At 40.8% G+C, this 22,204-nt stretch overlaps 1 protein-coding gene across 2 annotated transcripts in view; it reads left to right on the forward strand.

The window, feature by feature from the left end:
* The first annotated feature begins 425 nt into the window (after nt 1-425).
* The window catches only part of ANXA10 (annexin A10), a 69,709-nt gene continuing 47,930 nt past the window's right edge, over nt 426-22,204 (forward strand). The window contains exons 1-3 of one of the 2 annotated variants that reach the window (XM_040332904.1): nt 426-652; nt 16,353-16,437; nt 21,535-21,629. In XM_040332904.1, the coding sequence (XP_040188838.1) occupies nt 635-652; nt 16,353-16,437; nt 21,535-21,629 (198 nt within the window). In that variant the 5' untranslated portion in view covers nt 426-634. The remainder of the gene's footprint in view (nt 653-16,352; nt 16,438-21,534; nt 21,630-22,204) is intronic. The other variant, XM_040332913.1, reaches the window with a different exon arrangement.

Genomic DNA, 22,204 nt, shown 5'->3' on the forward strand with positions numbered 1-22,204 from the left:
TTACAATTATGAAAACGCAAATAACAATGGTAGGTTGTGAATATATCCAATTAATATATATTTTTTTAATCTGAGAGGTATCTTATTACAAATTAAACTGAAGGTTATTTAATTTGTTTACATCAACCTGAGACTGCCTCAAAATAATTAAAAACAACTATATTTTCCAAATCAGCAAATTATGTTTTAATTTGTTTTAGAACTATACATTATTATCATATTTACCAATCACTATCACTGTGTCTTACACTGAAAAAAATAATCTTAATGCATAGTGACAATATAATGTGTCACAGAATTAATGATTAACAAGCGTCTTTTTAGGAAATCTGTGAGCTGATTGGTTGTCTCCATATCTGTTACAGGTAAAGCAAAGATTACGTTTATTTGTATTACAAAATGAATTTGTTACTTGATACATGACTGATGGTTTAGCACACAAACCTGGTACCAAGAAGTGCTTTTCTTTGTTTTAAGCAAACTGAATAGGATTAGTGTGTGCTTTTGATTATCAGATTGGGTGGAGTTGAGCATTCTCTGATTGGATTTCTACTTTTTACTCTCTACTACTGCTTGGTTTGCAGTTCTCTTTACTAGTTTGCTGCTGTGCTGCGTGAAAAAAATCTACTCTACAATGTTCGGAGGACAATATGTAAGTTAATTTATTTTCTAATATTTCTGAAGCATAAATATTTTGTGAATCTTAAATCTTAGGACAGCCATACATAAAATGCAGTGCTATATCTAACATCCACCCCAATTTCTCATTGCACAAATCACACAAAGATCTTCCAGAATCAGGTGGCCTTAGAACTCTCCATTAAAGGCAATATGTCGCAGGGCTGATTAATAAAACACATTCAATTTAATATTTTTATTCTGAATCAATCAGTGCCTGTATTGAAAAGCACAGATGTTTCCTAACTGTATGCAGCGTCTTATGTGGTTTATTGCAAGGTATCAGAGGTTCAGAACTGTCACTTACTGAACAACACCATAACCTTCCACAAATAAAAGAAAATTGCTTTTACAAATTACATTTCATGAATAACCCCCCCCCCCCCCCCCAAGAAAAATGAAATTCTTCAAAACTACAAACTAAAGTGTATTGGAAACCATTTATTTCATTTTGAATAGGGTTGTTTCTTTTCTGTTTTAACTGTCTACATTACAATACATGATTTTATTGACAAGGGTCCAGCTAGCAGTTAGTAGTATCAATTGATAATAGATTTAGATTTTTAAGTTGTAAGGTTTGTCTGGGATGACTGATCCAAGCAATGTTCTATATTAGCTATTTCCTGGGTCCATTGCTTCATTTGAGTATAAAATTATTTTAACATTTGGTTTTGAATAGATTAAGAAAGTATTTTAGAAAATATTTTGATCAGTGATTTTTTTTAGACATTCTTTTTTTTTGCTGAGATAAGAGCTATATTTAAAATATTAAAGGTGGACATTTTCTTTTGAAGCTTTAAACTTTTCTAAATTGCATACATGTAGGCATATGCTAAAGAAATTCATGATTTTGCATGATTGGCAGTACGTCATGACCAGTGATTTTTTTTAAAAGCTTAAAGTGAAACATTACAAATGCTCAATGCCTTTAACTATGAGGTGGGGGTGCCTTAATCATGCCTCTGAAGGGGTGCATCTATGTAATTTATAGAAAATGCTAATATTCTGACATTTACACTGCAAAAATGTGTTTTAACTTGACAAGATATACAATTTTTTTTGTTTCTTTCCTTTTTTTTATGTAACACAGATCCTTCTAAAGGTACCCCAAAAATCATAACAGACATAGGGTCTGCTATGCAAATTGGGGGTCCTTTGGGGGGTACCGTGTGTGTGTGTGTTTTTTTTTTTAAGAAGTTGTCAATGAATTGTCATTTGCCAGCAATTTAAACTGTATAATTTTATTTATCAACAAGGCAGCCCCCATGTTGAGGGCATGTGGCCTGGTATGGTTCAGGCGTGGGAACACATGCTCATCTTCATCTTCCTATCCTTTTTCCATGGCCAGTTCTGATGTTACTCCTCATCAAATGTCATCTCCCCAAGCTGTCATCAGCTATGAAAGGGAAGGGGCAGGTAAAGTACTGACATCATTGACCAAATATTGTATGGCCCAACCTCTTTGGTTTTCCGGGCCATGTAATTCATTGGTGCAGGTGAAGACAATGTTGATAATGCTGCAGATGCCAGCACTTGATGCTTCTATATGATCTCCAGCTCCCACTGAACAGCAGGCCGTGCCAACATAAGTTTGAACTGACAAAATTCCATCCAACCTAGGTTCGGACTGAACCGTTGGCTTATCCCTAATTTTCACAGCAGTAAAAAAAAACTGACCAGAGCATAGTCATCATGATAAAACAAAGTAACCAGGTTTTAGAAAATATGGCTGCCTTGGTAAAAAAAAAAAATAATACTACTCAGACAGCTTTAACTTTTTCTCTGCTTAAAGAGGTGGTTTGCAAAAGATTTGCAAAAGGTTTGCAAAAGATTGTAAAGCAACAATCCCTTTTGCAAACCATGTCCCTTTCCTTCCCATAGTCACCACTCTCCACTCTGTTCCTCCTACACAATTCTCTTTTTCTTTTTAACTTGCACAGACTTAGATCCCTGGCCCTCTGGCACATTGTGTATCTTGTTGCTTAGCTACAAAGAACCTACTACAACTACATGTTTTCCCAACTAATGACCCTGGCTACTAAAGGTTTAGGGATCCACACAACCATGCACTTCACAACTGTTGTAAACCACAAGTCAATTTATTAGATCATACCCACATCATTAACTATCTTGTCTACAGACCTAATCAAGCTATTATATTGTCTTAATATGTGGTTCTGCCTTCATTCCCAAAGTTAAAGCTTATAACTTAACATTAGTCTTCAAATTACTTCGGGGGTGCATATTCTGCACCTGTACTTTTTAACGGAGTTCTCCTGGGCATCACAGCAGTGCAGTTGGTTCTATGCTCTTGTGACCCATTTTCAGCGGACTGCGGGTTTAACCACCTGTTATAGAGCCAATCTAGACTCTGAAAAGTTTCCGACCATATGGTCGTTAATCATTGGAAGGATGCTGCATTCACCTACTGTAGGTGAGTATTTATATTTTTTTTTTCAGGAATTCCATACTTCTCTTTTAATGTTCGCTGAACCTGAGTATGATCAGCTTATCGCTACCAGTGAGGAGGATTTTCAAATTCTAAGTAGAACTAAAGTAGAGGGGAGGAAGAAAACAGCAGGTCATTAACAGGTATCTAAAATTCAGAGGATGAAAAGGTTCCTGCTAAAATAGTCAGATCTACTATATCACCACTAGAGTTGGGCCAAACAGCCCCTGTTCACGGCAGAACTCTCGAATATCACAAAAGTTTGGACCCAAACCGCGAACCTTATTAAAGTCTATAGGACTCAAACTGAAAAATCACAAGTGCCCATTTTTAAGGCTTATATGCAAGTAATTGGCCATAAAAAGGATATGGGGCCGGGTACTGCCTTGGGAGACATGTGTCAATCAAAAACATTTTTTTTTAAATATAATTTTTAAAGGACAGTGATTTTAATGATGCTTAAAGTGAAACAATAAAAATGTAAAATGTTTTTAAATATAGTGCTTGCGGGGTCCCCTTGTGGTGCATCTGTACCGTGTATAGAACCTGCTGCAGCAAAACTGACATTTATAAAGAAAAAAATTAAATTTAAATTGTTTCCCCTGCAAGCTTTCTTTATTTAGTAAACAACAGCTTGGGGGGGCCAGTTTGTGTGATGAAGCCACAATTTAGTGCACTTGGAAGAAGATTAAAGATTTTTTGGATAAATCCTGGTGTCTCTTTGACAGACTTTGGATGGAAATAACAAATTTTTGCACCACAGTGAGCAAGCCTTATGTGAAGAAGCCAAATCATAGTACACTCAGGCCAAGATTAACAATTTTTTTAGATAAAGTCTGGTGTCTCTTTCGTAGACTTTGGATAGAAGTAACAGGTTCGGAAAAATTGGGCTTTGGGTGTTGGTGGTGTCTTCGCTTCGTAACCCTATAGAGGTATTCTTGAAAAGAAATTTGTTTATTTTTCTTAACAAAACATACAAAAACAATGTCCAACAATAACCTCAAAAGAGAAGTTTGAAAAAAAAAAAATTTGAAATTGCTTTATTCTTTCATCTTGCCATCTTCTTCCTCCTATTTTACTCCTTGTATATACAATGCATTATTACACCTTTTTAGAACTTCTCCAAGATGTCCAGATATCCAGATCATGTTCATATAGTCATCCACAGAAACCAGGTATCCTTGTATTCCATACACTACTTCAGTTTTTCCATTACTGGTTTACCATTAAGGCCATTAAGGAATGGTATTGGGTTTATTGACAAACTCATTCTGCCGCTGAAGCTGCCACTGATCTACAGACCAGTGAAAAGAAAGAAAACGTTTTCCTGTGGAATGCCCCAAGAACAAACTGCCGGAGAGAGCAGGAAATGAGATCACAAATGAGGCAGACAAATTTAAACATATACAAATACCATTGTTTGTGAACTAACTTTTAAGCCGCGTACACACGGTCGAACATGTCCGCTGAAACTGGTCGGCCGACCGTGTGTACGGCCTAGCGGACAGGTTTCCAGCGGACAAAAGTTTCTTAGCAAGCTAAGAAACTTGTCCGCTGGAAACATGTCCGTCAGACATGTCCGATGGTTAGTACACCTAATCGGACATGTCCGCTGGTTATGACGTGTAACCAGCGTCCCAAAATCCCGTGCATGCGTCGAATTGATTCGACGCATGCGTGGAAGCATTGCACTTCCGTGTTTGAGAACGTCGGTGTCTTCTATGTCACCGCGTTCTCTGTCCGCGGGGATTTTGGTCTGATGGTGTGTACACACATCAGACCAAAAGCTCCCAGGAGACATGTCCGATGAAAACGGTCCGCGGACTGTTTTCATCGGACATGTCTCCTCGTGTGTACAGGGCCTTACACAGTTTAAATAATATACACTTATTTGGGTTTATTTTAAACCAGAGAAATGGAGAAAAATACATGCAAGCCTAAATACATAATGAAAGATTATTTATTTGTAAAGTTTTATAAAAGAAACAAAGAAAACTTTTTTATTTTTTTCTCAAAATGTTCAGTCGTTTTTCCTTTATATCAAAATGTCAAAACCGTGTGGTGATTAAATGCCACTAAAAGAAAGCTCTATCTGTCTCACAAAAAATACATATATTTAAAATGCATTTGGGTACAGTGTTTCATGAATGAGTAATTGTCAAAGTATCAGGAAGTATTCTTAAATGTGCAACGTTTTTTAGTCTTATGCCGCGTACACACCATCACTTTATGCGATGAAAAAAAACGATGTTTTTAAAAACGTCAATTAAAATGACCATGTGTGGGGAAAACGTAGTTTTATGTCTTGTGAAAAACGACACCAAAAAAAATTTAAGCATGCTTACATTTTTTGTGTCGTTTTTCAAAATGTCGTTTTTTGTGTCACAAAAATTGACCGTGTATAGCAAAAGCGACGTTTAAAACAACGTTTTTAAACCCGCGCATGCCCAGAAGCTAGTTATGAAGCGAGCTTCAATGGAAAAAAGTGGTGAACATAACCTCGCTTTGCTAGAGCATTGTGAAAAAACGATGGTGTGTAGGCAACAACGTTTTTGAAAATTGAAGTTTGAAAAACGTCGTTTTTTACTTCACAGAAAATTTCGTTTTTTTCCATCACATAAAGTGATGGTGTGTACGCGGCATAAGACAGAGTGGAAAGGGATTATAACACCTGTCAGTTTCTATTGCTATCCATGCCCCTGTTTCGAGAGTCACCCTTTATATTTGTCCTGTTTACCTTTATCATCTAAAATCAAAATAAAAGAAAATCCAAAAGCTTGGGTTGACATAAGAATAGTGGGGACATCTTCCAATGGGGACAGTAGTTCTGGTGACCCTGTTGACACATGGGGATTTCCTCAATTTGTAGGGATTTCTTCTCACTTCCAATTTTGGCTATGGGACAGGAAGTGAACATAAATCTCTCCAATGAGACATAGGTGCCAAAAAAGGGTTTTAACCCTCCCTTACCTTCGCCAAAAAATAAATAACAAATAAATTAAAAAGAAAAAATGTTTTGCTTTTAGTTAAACTCTAAAAAAAGACAAAAAATCCAATGTAATACAGTGTAAGCCTAGTTTCATGCACACAAGTTGTATGGTCGCTTACACAAAAGTTGTGTCAGAAGATCCCACCAGAGATTACAGGAAATAGTTTAAATTTATTATCTATTTTGAAGCTTTGGATTTCTATTCAAGTTTTTTCACGTCACTATTCTTTTTCACTAAGTGACTAATAGTCACATTTTAGCACATGTAAGATAAGTTTATTACTTACATAAGGGATTGGTCACTAACTAGAAGTTGACTTTGCGATAAGCTATTACCTATTTCAAATGAAAGTACAGTATGTGTAACTGCCTGTATATGAAATCAAGACATTATATTTTAGCCTTGAGAAATTCTGTAATAGACAGCTGCTTGTGCCGGAAGCTGCAGGTAAACTTTTAGTGATTTTTTCAGCTGAGCTTGTGAGCTTCTATAATATCTATTACAATACATCTAAACCCTAACACAGTGGTGTCTAACTTAGAAGGACCCAAAGGCCACATTTGTATCCATGAGTCGAGTGGAGGGTCACAACCAAACCAAGCAATTTTGCAATTTTCAAGTCAAATATCTGGCAAGGCCATAGTTATTATAATGAAACCAAGAAAATGCATGAAAAAACTGAGATAACTCACTTTTTTATTTTTTTAAAACTTAAAGAACAGATAGAGCTGTATTTTGGTGGGATTTAATCACCACTGGGTTGTTGTTTTTTTGCTAAAAAAATAAATTGCAAATAAATAATCTTTCTTCACAAATGTAAGCTAAAATTTATTCTGCTATATTTCTTTGGTGGAAAAAACAAATATCTGTATATTATGTAGGCTGTGTGAAAGTTATAGGGGCAGATTCACAGAGATTTGGACAGACGCAGCGTATCAGAGATACGTTACGCCGCCGTATCTTACCTGGCTCTAAGTCGAATCCAGGAAGATTTTGCGCTGTAAGTTACGGCGGCGTAGTGTATCTCTCGGCGCGTAATTCAAATCAGCGGGTAGGGGGCGTGATTCCTTTAAATGAAGCGCGTCTCCGCGCCGATTGAACTGCGCATGCTCCGTTTTGAAATTTCCCGCCGTGCTTTGCGCGAAATGACGTCGCCCCGACGTCATTTTTTTAACTTAGACGTGAGTTACGTCCTTTCCTATTCACGGACGACTTACGAAAAAAAAAATCAAATTTTGACGCGGGAACGACGGCCATACTTAACATGGCAAGTCTATCTATACGCTGCAAAATAGCAGCTTTAACTTTACGCCGGGAAAAGCCGACTAGCGACGACGTAAGAGAATGCGACGGCCGCGCGTACCTTCGTGGATCGACGGAAAAAGCAAATTAGCATACCTGACACGAAAAACGACGCAAACTCCACCCAGCGGGCGCCGAAGTATTGCACCTACGATCCGAAGGCGTACAAAGCCGTACGCCTGTCGGATCAAAGCCAGAAGCCATCGTATCTTGGTTTGAGGATTCAAACCAAAGATACGACGCGGCAAATTTGAAAGTACGCCGGCGTATAAGTAGATACGCCGGCGTACTCGCTCTGTGAATCTGGCCCATAGAGTCTACAAACCATGGTGTATATATACAGTTTAAAATTGATCAGTCTTCACTGTTATGTTACTCCCTGCACTTCTGCCTCCAGTTGTCTTCTTTTTCATTTCTCCTGCCTCCCTGGTTCCTGGCAGTAGCAGGCTCCCAATGGGGCGTCCAGGCCAGGGATGGCTCTGGCCAGACATAGGTGTGCAGTGCATCTCCCTGTCTGTATCACCACAGTGCCTATATATATATATATATATCTGTCAAAAATTTCTAATAAATACTTATTGAACCTAAAATTGATCAGTCCAGATGTTCTGACTGCCTATCTCATTTCTTGAGGCCCTAGAATGCAGGGACAGTACAAATATCCCCCAATTTCCCATTTTTCAAGTAGACAGTCAATGGTGCTAAGTAAGAGGCACTAGGACAGTGAAAAAACCCACACAATTACCACATTATGGAAAGCAAACACCCCAATGTGGACAACGAAATGTTCATGGCTTGTGATTTCCTAATATTCATTTTTAAGTTGGTTTAGGTACCATGGGCCAGATTCACGTAGATCAGCGGATCTTTAGATCCGCGTGATCTATCTGATTTAAGATACCCTGCCGCAAGTTTGAGAGGCAAGTGGGTAATTCACAAACCACTTACCTCCAAACTTGCGGCGGCGTATCGCAAATCCCCCGGCGGAATTCAAATTTCGTGGCTAGGGGGAGTGTACTATTTAAATCAGGCGCGTCCCCGCGCCGATTTAAATGAGCATGCGCAGGCCGTGAATTTACCTGGCGTGCATTGCTCCCACTGACGTAACTAGGACGTTAGTGGTTTCGACGCTTACGTAAACGACGTCCATCCGTATTACAGAACGATTTACGCAAACGACGTAAAAAAATTCAAAAGCGACGCGGGAACGACGGCTATACTTAACATTGGCTGCGCCTCATAGAAGCAGGGGTAAGTATACGCCGGGAAAGCCGCTACGGAAACGTCGTAACAACACTGCGTCGGGTCCGCGTACGTTCGTGAATTCGCGTATCTCGCTGATTTACATATTATTCAACGTAAATCAGCGGGAACGCCACCCGCGCCATTTTTTTATTACAAATAAGATCCGACGGTGTACACCTGTCAGATCTTAGCCATATCTATGCGTAACTGATTCTATGAATCAGGCGCATAGATAAGACCAGTGTAAGTCAGAGATACGACGGCGTATCAGGAGATACACCGTCGTATCTCTTTGTGAATCTGGCCCCATATGTTTCAGGTTCTTACAGTACGTTAGATTCGGTATGGCTGTTTTGGGGATGTAAGAAAAAAAGAGCAAATGTTCCACATAGCGACTAGTTTATGTTATCCCTGACTGAAGGGAAATCCTTTTATATTGGGATTGTTGCATATGTTCAATCAGGCTTCCGTCCGGGTCACGGAACAGAAACGGCGCTGCTCAAAATATGGGATGACGCTCTAGAGGCCGCAGACGAAGGAGAATCTTGTCTCCTGATACTGCTGGGCCTAAGCGCGGCTTTTGACACTGTAGACCACGGACTACTACTGGCTAGGCTAGCTGAAGTAGCCGGAGTCGCTGAAGGTGTTTTACCCTGGTTCTCCTCCTTCTTGGAAAACCGATCACAAATAGTGAAACTGGGGTCTTTCACTTCTGAAAAACGTGTCATGCGGAGTCCCTTAGGGATCTCCCTTATCGCCCGTATTGTTTAATATCTATCTTCGCCCTCTCTTTGAAATCATCAGTAACCAGAAGTTACTTTACCACTCCTATGCAGACGACACACAACTGTATTTCCGCATCTGCAACAAAAGGGATCATTCTCTTGGACTAGAGAAATGCCTTACTCTAATAGATAACTGGATGACAAACAGTCATCTTAAACTCAATGGTTCGAAAACAAAACTTCTCCTGTTTCACGCTAACCGGAAAAATCATCCCACGTCAACATGGACTCCCCCACCCATTCTGGGTAAAACTATCATCCCTAGCACCAAAGTCAAAAGTCTCGGAGTCATTTTCGATACCTACATGACAATGGATGCACAAATAGGGTCTGTAGTCAGCGGATCGCACCATCTGCTGCGCCTACTACGTAGACTCACGCCCTTTATCCCGAAAGAGGACATTGCAGTCGTGGTGGGAACAATCATCAATTCCAGACTTGACTACGCAAATGCCCTCTATCTAGGACTCCCCAAATACCAAATCACTTGTCTGCAAGTCGTTCAAAATACGACCGCTCGACTAGTGACTGGGAAAAAACCATGGGAATCAATCTCACCTTCACTGAGATCCCTTCATTGGTTGCCAGTAAAAGACAGAATCACTTTCAAGGCACTCTGCCTAATACATAAGTGTATTCAAGGAAACGCCCCCCAATATCTATGCGAAAAAATAAAAGCCCATAACCCCAATCGCATTCTGTGATCCACCAATCAAAACCTCCTCCAGATACCCAAAGCCAGATACAAGTCCAAAGGAGATCGAAGATTTGCAGTCCAGGGACCTCGCCTGTGGAATGCACTACCAACTACCATCCGACTGGAGTCGGACCACTTGGCCTTCAGGAGAAAGATTAAAACCCATCTCTTCTGAGGTCAAGGGGTTCCTTACCCATGAAATGGATACAGCGCCCAGAGGCGATTCAGTTCGCATGTGTTGCGCTTTACAAGTCTCTCTCTCTCTCTCTCTATATGGAGTAACAGGGGTTCAAGTGTAAGGATGAAAATCAAAAGGGATAACAGACAGACCGGTCGGGTTCTGTTTTGCAGGAAAAATACGTTTGATAGGGCTTCAGATTTCAGGCTCAGATTCTGCCTGGAGTTTGCATGTTCTCCCTGTGTCTGTGTGGGTTTCCTCTGGGTACTCTGGTTTCCTCTTACACTCCAAAGACATGCTGGTAGGTTAATTCGATTTGTCCAAATTGGCCCAATGACTGCACCAGCCAGTAGGGATGAGCTCCGTATTCGAGTCGAACTCATGTTCGACTCGAACATCGTATGTTCGATTGTTCCTTGAATTACAAACGTTTTGGGCCGCTCGCGCCAAATTCGAGTGCCGTGTCACGGCCCATAATTCACTGCAGTGTGCACCTAAAGCTAGGTGGTGTGTGTACTGCCCGTGTCCTCTGCAGTGTGCACCTAAAGCTACGTGGTGTGTGTACTGCCCGTATCCAGAAAAAACAAGTTTTTAAAACTTTTTTTTTCCATTGATACATGTTCCCTGGGGCAAGACCCGGGTTCTCAAACACGTTTTACGGCAATAACTTGCATAGTAGGCTTTAAAATGAGCACTTTTGAATTTGAACATTCGAGTCCCATAGATGTCAATAGGGTTCTAAATGTTCGAGCGAACGGTCGGTCCGTTCGAAGGTTCTGGTGCGAACCGAACGGGGGGTGTTCAGCTCATCCCTACCAGTCAGCAAGACACTGACTGCAAAAAGCTCCTTGAGGTGATTCAGTTCACATCTGTAGCGCTATGCAAGTCATTCACTGCATCCTGGCCAGTAAAGGAGCAAGATTAAGAACATCAGAATCTCCCTGCTCACTATGGTCATACGCATCGAGGCCCATGGGTAAGACTGCGTTTATAAGCATTGTTTAATAATAATAATAATAATAATAATTGTCACAGTTGGATGAGAGTAGATGGCTTTGACCCTGTGAGGCATTTTCAGACCCAGACCAGTATGTTTAAGGGTACAACTCATGAGTCTCCAGCTCACACTTTGAAATGCTTTTTTAGCATCAGTGAATAACAGTGGAAGGAGCATTTTCCAAGAGATGTTGCCTTGCATGGTTTTGTATTTCTCTCTAATCACACTGTCTGTCATGGGGAAATATGTGGTGTAGAGATGGTGTTAAAGAAGCCACTCAAGTGGGCTGTGATGGAATCGAATCATTAGGTTTCCATTGCAGTATGCATTGTATTGCATTACATTTTAGGGGATGCTTCCCCAAGGTGTAAGGAGAAAGAAATTGGCATGTGATCTGCGAACGTGATGTTACCTATAGAGGAGGCAGATACCTTGTGAAGTTTGTGATGTTGCAAAAAGATATAGTCACTTCATGAATAAGAAGAACATGTAGAGCAAGGGTCTCAAACTGGTGGCCCTCCAGCTGTTGTAAAACTACAAGTCCCATCATGCCTCTGCCTGTGAGAGTCATGCTGGTAACTGTCATTCTTGCAATGCCTCATTGGACTTGTAGTTTTGCAACAGCTGGAGGGCCGCCAGTTTGAGACGCCTGATGTAGAGGAATAAAATATATAATTTTTACAGTCAGGGTGTGAAATACACCAGACATCAAGCAGTCTGTCCATGACAAGTCTATGCAGTCTGTCCATGGCAAGTCTATGCTTAATTCTGCTGAAGTACATAAATGAGAGGTGGTGGTACCTCTGGAAAAGGGTCCAAAGCCACATTTAGTTCATCACCCACTATCCTTACCCCATCAGTGAATTTCATAGTTTCTCCTGCACTGAAAATGCAAGGGATTAGAGATTGGCTAAGGTGACTCTCTGCCCATTTATAGTCCTTTTAGGAAAATTAAATCATCCTGCACCATTTGACCATATATCCTTAAATTGCAAATTTACTGATCTAGCTATAAGCATTGTGACTACCATGGATTTTAAGGCTGGGTTCACACTTGTGCGAATTGGGTGTGGCTTTCCCTGCATCCAATTTGAATGACAGGAGATTGTGACTGGCTCTCTATGGAGCCGGTCACATATCTCCTTTGGCTCCTCTTCAGGGCCGGATGTAGGCAAAAATTAAGCTCTTATTTGTCCTTGAAATGGAGAAGAGGGACACATCAGTACCCTGCTGCGAGCCGTATGCGGTTTAAATGTGAACCCAGCCTTAGTCTGGGGACATGCTATGGTATGTGTAGAGGAAATATACAATAAGATCTTGTGGGAATGCAACATTAGCCTTAGTTAATGCAGATCCCCCAGCATACAAGAACTTTTCTCGGGAATGTTGAGGCTTTTCATGTTCAGGGAAACAAAATGAAGTTTTTGTCATTGCTAGGCATTAGCAAAGGGCAGCCAGCTAAAAAGCACTGGTGGAGACTGGCTTGGGAGGAAAGGGAGGGAGAAAAATGAGGGAGGGGGAGAGATAAGGGGATAGTACTGCATGGAGTATTGGCTAAGTATAGCCTACAGAAAGCTAATCACCCTTATTAGACTGGAGGTCAAGCAGGCATTGTGGGAAAGGTTAGCTACAGCAGAAAAAAAACAGAGAAGGATTCTGATATAATCTGCTTGAGAAGAGCTGCAAGTGTGTAAGTAGGGAGAAATGGGGTACAAGATAACAGGGTTATTAGAATCTCACAGAATTTAAGCTGTGTTCTCCTAATATATACTGTACACTTATAATATGGGATATTAACACTTATTAAAAAGTAACTTTTTTTAAACAACATAACTTTCAGATTATAGAATACACATTCAACCTGTGGAAGAATAAATTCAGTAGCCACAGAGAGGCAACAAATAGTACAGGGCAGACCAAACAGGCAGAACGACATTAAGCATATACATATGCAGGACAGTGCAGTCTACCCAGATATAACAACATTGGAATAGTACATAACTTAAGGTGATTCAACACCAATCAACGGTTAAAGTGATGTCATTGTTCTTGGCAACTCAAGGAATATACTGTATGTGCATAATATGCAAAGAAGGAGCTCAGCATCACTGGGTGACCAGAGAGACTGCATATGATACTGTGGCTCACAGGTGGTCGTTTAGGCTTCTGCTCATCCTGTATTCAGTCAACAATGGGTAAAAAAAGTTTGTCTTGATTAGGTTTTTCCAGAATATAGGTCCCCCTTCCCTTACAAAAGAAAAATACAGTCTAGAAATAAGAGTATCTGAACTAATGAAACAAATCAATAGAGTAAAAAACAATACAATTGTTTTGAATCAATGTGAGATGGTCAGTAAATTAAGTAGGTGTTATCTCTGTGTTGTGGTTTACCCTGTTGAGGGAGGAGATGTTCAACAGATAGGGCTTAGTCGATCTGCAGTGACAAGTCATTCAACTTCCACTGCCCTATGAGGGATTCCAGGAACAGTGCCCGATACACAAGTCAATGATGTAGCATGAAAAGAAGAAACGGGTATGTGGCCAATGCACAGAGGAACATTATGTTTCTCATGTATCATCAAATCTCATTGTAGTCCAGATCCCGGGGAGTTGAACAGATTCTCAAACAACATTGTGGTGTTCATCTGGTACATTGAAGTAGCGGGTTTTGGAGTAAAAAAATGGTTTCATGAAAGTTCAGCCTGGCAACGCGACAGTGTCAGTATCAAGTAATCGAAGTAAGACCAGTAGTTGGTCTGGGCATTGTAGGGTATATTGTTCTTTGCATAAATGGACTTGGAGACAGAAGAGGTAACCCCAGGTGTAAGTTACCCCAGCTTGGCACAGTGCATCCACTAGGCATTTTAGCCATCTCTGCATGGTCAGGGCCCTGCGGGAAATGTCCTATAAAATGGAGAGGTCACTCCTATCAAAGGAGACAGGGCCCTTTGTTTATGTTTTATTTCTTCCTTCACGATAAAGACCTGGACTCGGCAGAGTACATCACTGGGAAACGATCTGTGTAGTCCACCGGGGGCATTGATCCATTGTACCCAGTCATTTTTTTTTAGAAATGTTGTTTGTTAATCTCATACTATATTGAGGATACCCACTACTGGTGATCTGAGGTCAGCATGTGTTGCAGCTTCAGCTATACCTCCTTAGTTTATTACTGTTCCTTAAAAAGGACATACCCCCTGCCATGCCCCCAGTTACATGGAACAAGAAGAATTAATAGGCAAAATTGTTTTATTCATCCCTATGTTTCCTTTGTTCTGGACTTTTAAAACAATAATGTGATAATAAAAAGGTCAGTGTAAAAGGTTTTATGTGGTGTAACACTTTTTATTATATATAGAGGTCTATACATCTGTCCAAAAAGAGGGACAACAGAGGAAGAAAGAGAGATAAGGGGATTTGGTTCCAAAAGAGAGACAGTGCCTCCAAATGAAGGACAGGCATGGCAATCCGAAAGTTCTTCCCAAACTAATAATTCTGGGAGTGCAGATTCCTGTTCCCTTGTCCTGCCTATTGGTTCAAACCACCAATTCACATTTGTGTCTTTTAAGGGTCTGTCAGGGAGCCAGAGAATGTGGCAGGGGACCAGATAATCAACACTCCCGGAGTCTAAAAGCATTTTTTTCTTAATAATATAGCAAGGATCAGTCACATGGGGAGCTTGGCACTATGAGGCTTATGCCGCGTACACACGACTGTTTTTTTTATGTCATTAAATACGATTGTGTGTGGGCTCCAGAGCATTTTTCACGACGTAAAAAATGATCATTAAACATTTAGAACATGCTCTAATTTTTCACGTCGTTTTTAACATTGACGTTTTTAACATTGACGTTTTTAACGTCGTAAAAAATGGTCGTGTGTGGGCTTTAATGACGTGAAAAAAACAAGTTATGAGACAGGAGCGCTTGTTCTGGTCATAACGTTGTAACAGACTGAAAAGCGCAAATCGTCTTTTACTAACAGGAAATCTGCAAAAGCAGCCCCAAGGGTGGCGCCATCCGAATGGAACTTCCCCTTTATAGTGCCGTTGTACATGTTGTACGTCACCGCGCTTTGCATTTTTTATCACGATCGTGTGTAGGCAAGGCCGGTTTAACAATAATCGGGTTGAAAAAAACGTTGTTTTTTCTAGACCATTAAAAATGAATTTTTTTACATCCCGAAAAACGGTCGTGTGTATGCGGCATTAGTGCTAACTTTGGTAGGTCCTGCTTACAGCTTGAACCTTGCATGCAGGGTCTTGACAAGGCCCTGTCAGCAATATTGTTGAGCTATGGTTGCTAGTCAGTGGTGTCCAAGATAATCAGCAGTGAAAAAAATAAAGGCTCTGGTCATATGATGGTATCAAAAATCTTTCCAGTCCATGACCCATTATGACAGCACACCTCTATCACTGTCTGCAATACTATTTTAACATGATAAAAGGAGCAATTTCTTTTTTTTCTTTTTTGTTTTTTAATACTCAGCCTGAAGTCTAGGGTAGAAGCAGCCACTACACAAGAAAGACAAATCTTTTGCTTCAACACAAATTTTAAATGTTAAAATACATTACCTGTTCTCAGAGAAGATGCATATTATCATTATAAGAACAGTTGTAAGATTCAAAATACTTGAGATTTGGATTATAGAATAGTCATTCATTATGTTTTCCAACCATTGCTGGAACCCTTTCTTCTTTTTATTGTTACTGTTGGTAATTTGACCATTTATATTTGCACAAATGTTATTTGCTGAGGAAATGCTGGGTTTGGCAAATGTTTCAAATTTTCCTAATGCATACAGTATAATAATGATTATGCACATGGGCTATCCAGTATCCTTACATTATGTTTCAATGTCCTTTTTATAATTTTGCTTACTGATGTATTTGGCTTGATCTCAAATGAATCAAAATTAAAACTGTATAATTTTTTAAGAAACTGTTTTTCAAAAATAATATACAGTACATGTTGTTCTTTGAGTCATTATATCAATATGGTTTACTGATTCTTTTAACTCTATTAAATGCAGCAGGTCCAGGGAACAATATTCCCAAATGCAAACTGCAATCCGATTATGGATGCACAAATGATTGGTGGAGCTCTTCAAGGTTTTGGTTAGTATTCATCTAATTCATCTATGTTCACATTTAAATTTGCATGGTGCCTACTGTATACATGGTTTGGACTGCTAAATTAAATGGACAGATATTTATGTCTGATTATGTGCAAAAAAGGGGTAAAAAAACAAACAAAACGTAACAATAAATCAGTTTACGCTACCAATTTATTTTACAGATAGTCAGTCCTGATTTGTTGTTTACGTAGGCGAGCATCAAATGGTCAAGAGACACGGAGACACATGTTAGCTTTTTATAATCTTTGAAAGTTTCAATTGACTAAACCACTAAGCAGAGATGCAGAGTTCAGTAAACAACATTTTGAAGAAGTTGTGTGGAATGATCACATAAGTTACCGCAATTTGGAAACACAAATTATTAATATGCAGTGAATTTAACGAATAAATGAACTTAACAATAAATGCCTTATTCCACTGTCTCACAATTTACTGAATCTAGTTACCGTATTTGTCGTTGTTTCAGGTCGAACGGGCGTATAAGACGACCCCCTAATTTTACATTTTTTAAAGATTTTTTGCCTGTACTCACCGTATAAGATGACCCCCCTTCCGAGGCTTCCAACGCTTCATATTTCTTTCTTCTGGAGCCATATTCTTCTTCCTTCTTGCTGGAGTTGGAGCCAATCACGACGAGCAATGTATTCTATTACTGAATACAAAGCCTGCTTGGAATGGCAGAGGCTGTAACATCATCAGCCCACGTCTCTCTGACTCTCAAAGCCAATTGGAGCAGGAGTATACAGCCTGCTTGGATTGGCAGAGGTTGTTACTTCAATCCGAGCAGGCTCTGTATTCATTTGAATACATCGCTTACCCAGATTGGCTAAGCAGTATATACTGTATGTAGCAGAAGCTACATACAGTATTACCGTACATACAGCAGGCATCCGAGCAGCTGACCCAGCGTATAAGACGACTGTCTCGTATCTGGTAGCAGAGCCCAACGTGCAGGGAGCTGCCTCTAACTCAGGAGCCCTGGTAGAGTAGACAGGGTCGGGAGTCCAGAGGGCCACAAGCGCTTGGTAGGTAAGTTGAGTAGCGGGCTGGCTGCAGGAGTGGAAGGGTGCACTGAAGTCCTGGCAGGATACTGACGGCAAGCTGGAGCAGCAGTGTGGTACTCATAGGACAGGAACCAAGCAGGGTGAAGCAGACACATACGGGCAGATCAGGAGCCGAGGCGGAATCCAAAGGGGTAGTCAAGTCCATGCCGGGTCGATGCAACAGGTGGGCAGAGGTCAGAGCAAGGGGGAGAGCAGGTGCGGTGGTCAGATGTAGCCGGGATCAGGGACAGGCGGCAGGCAGGAGTGGTCAAAGGAAGCCGGGTCAGGTAATCAGATGCAGATGGGTATACGGATACAAGGATCTCCAGGGATACGCTGTAGACTGGACAGCAATACTGTGGGGGACCTGGCTTCCTTAAATAGGGTGTTTGGGTGCCAAGTGCCGTCACCGCGCGCTCCCGCAGTGCACATGGCGCACGCTCTCACCATGCGCACATGTGCGTGCCAACGCGCCAACGCGCACGCGCTGTACCTGGACACCACTGGTATTGTTGCTGATGGGCACAATGCAGAAACGCCTTCCATGACAACGACCCCTGCTTTTCGGGCCATTTTTTTTAAGTGTAAAAGGGAGTCTTATACGCCAGCAATTACAGTAAAACTTATGCAGTTCTCAGACATACCATAATGTGATAGTCCCAGCCTTCCAATGGCCATGGCTTTGTTTTCATTTTTTAGAGCAATACTCTGTCTAAGCTGACCAGTCCTGCATAGCTATTTTTGATAACAATGAATAGGGCCATCTCCTGAGAGTCTCCAATCCCACCAGCCTGAAAATAATTGTAGCGCCTACCCCATTTTCCGGGAGCCTGGTGGTGACCCTCAGATGCAGGGAGGGCTGACATATTTCCTCTGCGTGCAGGTTACTAGGCATGGTGGGTGATGAACAAGATAGAAATTGGGCGCCAGTCAAATTCATGCTTAAAGAGACGTTTATTTCTCACAACAGGAAAAATGGGGGAAAGAAAGGATAGGGCACAGGACATCCTTAGTCAAAAATAGTAATGATCAGCAAATAGGCTGATTGGCAGACTTTCTAGACACAAATGATGAGATAAAGTAGACAGCAGCACAGGAAAAGAGCCTTTAAGCTGAGCCAGCACATCTGTACTTTGTAGAATAGGCTGTCTCCTATGGCAACTGAACTTAAATCACGGAAGGTGTAGGAATTCTATGGATGATTCCATCTTGACACTTTCCCAGGGACTCCACAGGTCCATGCAAGAGTCACCTCTGGTACTTAATCTCAGGTCTCCATCCTTTCCTTCATGCAGTGAGTAGGCATGCCTCAGCAGAACCTTGAGCACATGGTTAGGCCTCAGGCTTCAGGCCTACCCAGCAGGAGCTGTTCCACACACATCCATCAATCTGGGTGGGAAGGACCAAGATCTGACTCCTTCCGAATAAATACCTTCTCCCAGCATTCATAGCAGCAAATATGGTACGTTTATTCATAACCTGAATGAATGCACTGTAGCTTACCACACTAATGTTAAATGCAACATCGCCACCTACTGACAAAAGAGAGAAACTACACATAAACAAGATTAGGAGAGCCATGTGACCTATAAACATTACAAATTAGCCAGGCTAGCTACCACCCAGGATAACTAAATTTACCTGTAACCCTATTTTAGGACGAGGGTGCAACATAATGTTAGATGACCCTTGACCAGAGGTTATGAATGCCTGGATGCCCAGGCCAAAATTAGCAGTGTCAGCGATAACTTGCTAATATCCATATGGCTAATTTGCATGTCTGGGCATTTTTGACTCTTTTTTTATTGGAACATTTAAAGGACAATGTTTTAATAAAAACCCTACTCTGCTTTTTTATAGGCTGACAAAAATACAATGCGCTATCATGTGTTGCGGTAAAGTGGTAAAATGTGTATTCTGTAATGCATTACCACAACACATAGATGGAAGACAGCTTAAAACGTACTAACACGTATTTACACTTACTATGGCTATGAGTAGTTTGCAACCATCCATTATATATGTTATTTAACCACTTAAAGAGGAGTTCCACCTTAAAATGGAACTTCCTCTTAACCCACTCCTCGCCCCCTTACATGCCACATTTGGCATGTAATTTTTTGGGGGGGGGGGAGTGGGGGCTTCAGGAGAAGGGGACTTCCTGTCCCACTTCCTCCTTCCGCCGAGGGGCTGGAAAGGCGATTAGCTTAATTGCCTTTTCACAGCCCCTCCCTGTAGGCGAGCGCCTGTCCAATCGGACGGCGCCGCGCCGCTCGCGCATGCGCAGTGGGTGCCCGGCCGTGAAGCCGAAAGCTGTCACTGCCGGGTGCCCACACTAGAAATGAAGATGCCGGCCGGCGAGGGGGGGCGAGGAGCGGAGCCCCGGCCGGCGCGTCGCTGGAGCCGTGGAGCAGGTAAGCGTCTGTTTATTAAAAGCCAGCAGCTACACTTTTTGTAGCTGCTGACTTTTAATAAACGTAAAAAATGGGTGGAAAACCCCTTTAAAGTGATACTATGGGTTCACATTTAAAAAAAATAAAAAAACAAACATGTCATACTTACCTCCACTGTGCAGTTCGTTTTGCACGGAGTGGCCTCGATCGTCCTCTTCTTGGGGTCCCACAAAATATAATGTTACGCCGAGTAAATTGATACCCAACATGTCACGCTTCAAAATTGTGCCCGCTTGTGGAATGGCGACAGACTTTGACCCTTACAAATCTCCATAGGCTATGTTTACAAATTTCTACAGGTTACCAGTTTTGAGTTACAGAGAAGGTCTAGTGCTAGAATTATTGCTCTTGCTTTAGCAATCACGGCAATATCTTACATGTGTGGTTTAAAAAACGTTTTCATATGCGGGAGCGACTTACAACTTGCGTTCTCTTCTGCGCACAAGCTCAGCAAGACAGGGTGCTTTAAAATAAAATTTTGATTTTTTTCTTATTTATTTTACTTTTTATTTTACATTTTTCCAATGTCTTTTTAAAAAAATTATTTTTGGGTCAATTTTGTTCCTATTACAAGGAATGTAAACATCCCTTGTAATAGAAAAAAGGGCATGTGATATCTGGGGTAAAAAAAACTCAGATCTCCTATTTACACTAAAATGCAATAAAAGATAAAGAAAAAAATGTAATTATAAAAAAATTAAAACAAAAAATAATTGCCCTTTATGACCATTGGGTGGAGGTGACGTTTGATGTCGCTTCCGCCATCCAATGGTGTGGAGCTGAGTGGGGGCCATTTTTCCCTCATTTGGCACCCAGCCAGTAAGGGAAGAGGACCCAATCGTCTCCGCTGCTACTGACGGCTCTGGTAAGCGGCGGAGACGACCAGAGCAGTGAATCTGAGATCACTTTTATCTGAAAGCCGACTGTCCACTGTTGAAGAGGATACCGGGGATGCGTCAGATAGCTGCTGCCATAACAATGGTATTCCCCTTCAAACAGCCGCCGTATAAAGACAGCACACAGTCGGTAAGTTGTTAAAAAAAAATTCTATTCTCTAAGTACTAAAATTATATCAAGAGGGTATTAGAGCGGAACTTTTTTTTTTTTCATCTTTCCATCTATAAAATCTTCTGCCCTGGTTTTAACTTTGGATAGTAAATCATTTTTTTTCTGCCAGTAAATATGTTATACAGCCCACTTCCTGTTTCTTGTCTGGAAAAAAGCCTAGGCATATGACATCAGGCATATGATGTCATATGTCTAGACTTTGCCAGAAAGGGAGGGGATGAGTCATAAGAGGGCCAGTGTGAGCTGCAGAGCTAGAGGTATGTCTGTGTAGATCCAGGAAGTGAACAGGCAGCAGCTTCAGCTGACCACAGTTAATATGATTGCAGCCAGACTCAGTGGAGGGAGATTTATGTATCATATTTGGCAAGTACAGAATCACAGTATATATAAAAGAATATGCAAAGTGGTTGGAGGGAAACTTCAGAATAGCAAAGATGTTTTTATTACAAAAAATATGATCAGACTGCAGTTCCTCTTTAACTAATGAATATACTTTGTCTTCTTTATATCCAGGCTGTGACAAGGATGTTTTGATTGATATTCTTACCCAAAGATCTAGCGCACAAAGAATTATGATTGCAGAAGCCTATGGGAGTTTGTACAGCAGGGTAAAATGTGTCTATTTTTTTTTTTATATTTAAAGAGTTAAATAAACTTTGATATAAAAAAGTTACTTTTAAGGTAGTGTTCTATATATTACAGACACACCCAACTTTTCCCAAATAGATGGTCACATTAGTGATCACAACGATCTGCACTGTTGCAAATAGCCAAAGGCCCACTCTTGAAATTAATGAAACGCGCACAGATGAAATCACTGGAAGGGGGCTGCTTCTTCTAGGACAAGCCTCTACAGTCCATAGATTGTCCTTCTCTGGTTGCCTCTACACAAAATTCAAAAATTCAGGGATCTTTTTTAGCACTTAAGCCAGACCGAGCACATGAAGGTGTCAGTATAAACATCAGCACTCATTTTACATTTTCTTAGGACAGAGTAGGCACCAGTCATACAAACCTTAGATGCATTAAAAAGTCCACTTTGACGCTAAGCAGTTCTCTTTCTGTCCATCTTCCCAGCACACTACAAAAGAATGTCTAGTTGGGTTCCTTCAACTTTATTTTACTCACTTTATTTTTATTTTGAAAAAATGTTATGCTTTGGAACTGAAGTGTGGATTTGCAA

This window comes from Rana temporaria, chromosome 1, assembly GCF_905171775.1.
Source record: "Rana temporaria chromosome 1, aRanTem1.1, whole genome shotgun sequence".
Taxonomy (NCBI): Eukaryota; Metazoa; Chordata; class Amphibia; order Anura; family Ranidae; genus Rana; species Rana temporaria.